General features: G+C 45.1%; 2 protein-coding genes across 2 annotated transcripts in view; one reads left to right on the forward strand and one right to left on the reverse strand.

Moving 5' to 3' along the window:
* niban1a (niban apoptosis regulator 1a) overlaps positions 1-3,351 on the forward strand; it is a 26,733-nt gene extending 23,382 nt beyond the window's left edge. The window contains exons 12-14 of the mRNA XM_069141996.1: positions 419-526; positions 672-783; positions 946-3,351. Of these exons, the coding sequence (XP_068998097.1) occupies positions 419-526; positions 672-783; positions 946-2,264 (1,539 nt within the window). The 3' untranslated portion in view covers positions 2,265-3,351. The remainder of the gene's footprint in view (positions 1-418; positions 527-671; positions 784-945) is intronic.
* Positions 3,352-3,406: 55 nt separating this feature from the next.
* Positions 3,407-5,000, reverse strand: part of LOC138193780 (kinesin-associated protein 3-like) — a 26,553-nt gene continuing 24,959 nt past the window's right edge. Inside the window, exon 20 of the mRNA XM_069141998.1 lies at positions 3,407-4,753. Within this exon, the coding sequence (XP_068998099.1) occupies positions 4,657-4,753 (97 nt within the window). The 3' untranslated portion in view covers positions 3,407-4,656. The remainder of the gene's footprint in view (positions 4,754-5,000) is intronic.

Here is a 5,000-nt window from a genome sequence, read left to right on the forward strand (position 1 = left end):
GTCGGATCACCAAGTCTGATTTAGTGATCGGGAAGAAAAAGGAAAGAAGAAAAGAATCTTTGTACTTCATCATTTTGTGAATGTTAAAGACAAACATCTTTCATTTTGCATTAAATTTTCCTCTGTGACCAGAACTCTGAACTAATACTTTATATTTAAATAATGCTGCTATCTGAGTTAAAAGAAACTTTCAGAGATTAAAATTCATTGATAATGACTTTTATTTTGACAGAATTTTGTGACGCTTCACTTTTATTTTGTAGGAACACAGAAGATCAGATCAGAAGTGTTATTTAGTCGTGTCGTCCGTTTAAACCAAGAATTTAAACTAAAGCATCATTTAAGTGTTCAAAACCGACAGGAAGCATGAATTCAGGTCCCACGGGCGCTGACCTTTGACCTCCTCGTCCTCCCGCAGCAATACGACTACGACAGCAGCACGGTGAGGAAGAGGATCTTCCAGGACGCCCTCGTCTCCATCACACTGCCCTTCATCAAGAAGAACCTGGTTCCTTCCTGCAAAGCTGTGAGACACACACACACACACACACACACACACACACACACACACACACACACACACACACACACACACACACACACACACACACACACACACACACACCCGTGTCTGCAGTGTAAACAGAAGTGATGATGTTTGTTGTGTTCAGGTTCTTCAGGTTCTTCAACCGTCCGTCGACTCCGATCACTCCGACTTCATCCACGTGGAGAACGTCTACGAGAGCGTTCTGCTGCAAACGCTGGACAAGGAGGTCACCAAAGGTACGAGGAGACCGGCGAAGGATGACGGTTGAACAACTCTGACCTCCTCTGACCTCTGACCTCTTCTGACCCTCTTCTAACTCTCCCCTGACCTCCTCTGACCTCCCCTGACCTCCCCTGACCTCTGACCTCCTCTCATCCTGTCCTCTCTTCGTCCTGCAGTGGTGAAGGAGGCGGCGAGTCAGAAGAAGAACAACCTGTTCACCGACAGCAGGGACCTCCTCAGCCAGTCGAGCCGCTCCAGCCTCTCCTCCCCCTCCCCCTCCACCCCCGGCAGCCCCTCCATGACGCTCGCCTCCCCCACCAAGACCTCCGCCGAGCCCCAGCCTCCGTCTCCTCTGGTGCTGAACGGCCTGTCCTCCGTCCCGCTGGGGGAGGCCACCGTGATGGAGACGCCTCTGGGGACGGTCCAACTGAAGGAGGCGGCTGCTGGTCAGGAGGCGGAGCCACGCAAAGAAGAGGACGTCCAAACTGTGAAGGCAGAGGCCACGCCCCCCAGTGAGACTGTGGTCCAGCAGGACGTGATGTCGGTCCCGACGGAGGGACCTGAGGCTGCAGCAGAAACCGCTTCGCCAGACACAAAACAGACAGGCGGTCCGGATCCTCCAAGTGGACCTGAAACCGGATCCCAGCCTGCAGACACCACCGAAGAAGAGACGCCTCATGAGCTCGGGTCAGAGGCGCCCTCTGCTGGTGGAGCGCCTGAAACCGTCAGCCTCCCAGAACCACCTCCTGTCTCAGAACCACCTCCTGTCTCAGAACCACCTCCTGTCTCAGAACCAGTCTCAGACCCAGCTCCTGTCTCAGAACCATCTCCTGTCTCAGAACCAGTCTCAGAACCATCTCCTGTCTCAGAACCACCTCCTGTCTCAGAACCACCTCCTGTCTCAGAACCAGTCTCAGAACCACCTCCTGTCTCAGAACCACCTCCTGTCTCAGAACCAGTCTCAGACCCAGTTCCTGTCCCTGAACCAGTTCTAATCTCAGAACCAGCTCCTGTCCTGGAACCAGTTCCCGTCCCTGAACTAGTCTCTGTCTCAGAACCAGTTCCCATCTCTGACCCGAACTCCCTGAATGTGTCGGGTGGCAGCGGGTCGGCTCCCCTAGATCTGGAGTCCACCGATGAAGGCTCGATGACCTCTGACGTCTTGGAGGACACAGCTCAGGTCCGTAAATCCCCGCTGAGCTCTGACGACGGCGCCGAGGACAAAACCGGGAGCGCCGAGCCGACACCTCCGACCCGGACGGAGGCAGCGAGCGCCGACGACGGAGGCGTCATCGAAGCTGGAGCCAGCGTGGAGGCGGAGCCCTCTGTGGCAGCCGCTACAACGTCGCCGCCTACTGAAGAGGACACGCCCCCCGGTCCAGAAGAAGCCCCGCCCCTGGACTGCATCAAGGAGATCCGGGACCTGGTGGTGGAGGTGTTCGAGGTGGAGGAGCTGGTGCAGCATTACCCCGATGGAGTCCCCACGGAGGAGTAGAGGAACCTTTTTACACTAATATGCATGAAGTGATGATAAATTATTTATATATTACCAGCTCTCTGCTCCGCTCAGACTCTCACCACCGGGTTTAAACTCTTATTTTTGCACCAAATAGTTTTAGAAAGAACTATTTTATTTCTGAAGAAGCTTCTGGAAACCGAATGATGCTGCATAGTTTAACGGAGGAAGTGTTGAAACGCTGATTTCTTTTCTAATTGAGATGTTCAGATGAATATCAGGACGCATTTTTCTCGTCACATCTTTTAATTATTGAAACACTGGCGTATTAATGATGGCTGTTATTTGGTGTCTGTGTGACGAATGCTAAAACATCTCCGCCTGAACTCAGTTTCACTCATGTAGGACTTCATTCTTCCAGATAACAACGATTAAAGAGTCCTTGGACAAATGTCAATAATGAACCATTTTGGACAGCCAGTTCATGAGGTCGGGGTGTCCTTACATGACCTTTAACCCCATCTCAGAGTGAGTCAGGCCCAACCAGCAGATTAGAATTGGCGGTCTTTGATTGTTGGAAGTCGTCTCAGCTCCTCCTGAAACCGCAAAGCTTTTTTAAATCTCTAATCTGTGTTCAGAAGCAAGAAAGAAACAGGCTAGCCGTTTCCCTCCGCTCCCAGTGTTTATGCTAAGCTAGGCTAACCCTGTACATCTGAACATCTCGGACACTAAAACTAATCTTTAAAATGGAAAAAAAATACTTTTATTTGATTTGAAAATCAGTGAGTTTTAAACGGATGTTTTAATATATTGGACCTCCTGAGCTGGATCAGTGCTGCTGAAACCTTGACGCTCATTACTTCTTCTTGATGGGAGTTTATTTTTCCCGGCTAAAGGATTTTTTTTTTTTTTTAGTTGAAAACATTTGAAGAAGCATCTCAAAGTGCCTTTTACAGTACCTCCATGTTGCCTCGGAGCCACGCCTCTGTCGTGTGGATGCGGTTGCCGTAGCAACGGGTCTTCGCATCAGCTCAGCCAAGTGCCTGTTTTAACCTGTGCAGAGCATCTCTGAGACATGGTCAGCAGCTGAATGATGAAATATTGATAATAAAATGTGTAAATAAACCGTCCGGTCTGCTGTCAGTGTTTGTAAAACGACACAAAGAGGAAACGAGTTCATCTGCAGGTGAATTAGATGATTATTTATTTATGATTCACCGCTCTGAGAAAAAAAAGCTGCCGGTCACAGATTAAATACAGTCGTTTGACAAATAGTTTGATGTTTCAGCAGCGCTGCAGGCACATCAAGGACAAGATAAATAATTTAAAAAAACAAGACAATAAAGGCAGTGAAGTCTTAAATTACATTCAATAGAAATAAAGACATCTTAATGCAGCGAGAGCAGAGGCACGAAAAGAGAATAAATATGATTATTTTAAAGGAAACGTGTAGTTTGGCACCAATTACAGTTATTAAGAGTTCAGTTTTCAGTTTGTAATTTTATCTTTTGTCTAAATTCAACTTTATTTTCTTGTGAAAGAAGTCCAGTTAGATAAAACTGAGATTTAACTGTAATTAGTCTCAAACTCGACGGTTATTTTTAGACATCAACCAGTAAATAAATAAATAAAATACAAACTTTAGATTAAATAACACAATGTTCTGATACATGACTCAGCAGTTCTCAGCCTGCGATCAGACTTCAGCAGAATATTAAAGGGACAGAGAGAGTATGTTTTACTAAATATTGTTCAGGCCTTTATAATTCCTTCAAATCAATCAGAGAGAAAGAAAGTCCTCAAACTCTAAAATATTTTCTACGTCGGAGGATGAATCTTCTGTATATTTTAGTCAACAAATCTTTTTTCCTGTTTGAGTAACAACAGCTAGTTTCTTTTTAAAAACATGAAACTTATTTTTAAAAGATAATCTTTTAACACAGAATATCTTTATTTTTCTTTAATATTTTTCTTTTGTTTGTTTATGAATCATCAGATCGACTGGTATTGGAAAAAATACAAAAAAAAGTTTGACTGTTTAAAACTTAAGAGCAGAAAAATGCTGTTTAATTTGTCAAAAAACAGATCAATAATAATTTTTGTTAACACGGCATCTGTCTTGGAATAATATTAATAACAATAATATTATTAATAAAAGTAATAACAATAATATTATTAATAATAGTAATAACAATAATATTATTAATAATAAGTCTTAAAGGTTTTTTGATGTTTGAAAGAAGAAAAAGTAAAGATATTCCCGGTTTGTTTCCCTGAATGACCCGGTTTCATTTTGGTGCTTTAAACGAGGAGTTCCTCCTCCTGTCAGTCAGTTCCTCCTCCTGTCAGTCAGTTCCAACATTTCCAGCTGAAGAAGCTGATGAAGTCTCTGCAGCGTCGATGATCTGAACGTCATCGGTGTTTCCAGGTTTTACCGCGACGCCGTGCTCAAGAAGAAGTGTTCGTCGGGCCGGAAGCCGTAAGCGCTGACGGGACGATCCGCCGACGGGACGAACTGGTCTGAGACGCTGAGGGACAGAAGACGGAGATGGAGACACGCTTCAGACAATCTCAGTGTTTTCACTCAGTTTGTGTGAGTCGAGTTTTACAATTAAAAATATGCAATTTCATGTCTTTCTTTTTTTTAACCAACATATCTGTGGAACACTTTTACGAAAAGGACGAAATTTGTGGAAGACGTAGTTGCATGCATTTGGATGCAGGGTTTGCAGGTTTTACATTTTTCAACAGGAAGAAGTGCTTATTCACATCGTG

This window comes from Embiotoca jacksoni, unplaced genomic scaffold, assembly GCF_022577435.1.
Source record: "Embiotoca jacksoni isolate LCO1_2020_lvr unplaced genomic scaffold, fEmbJac1.0.p SCAF_94, whole genome shotgun sequence".
NCBI classification, from domain to species: Eukaryota; Metazoa; Chordata; class Actinopteri; family Embiotocidae; genus Embiotoca; species Embiotoca jacksoni.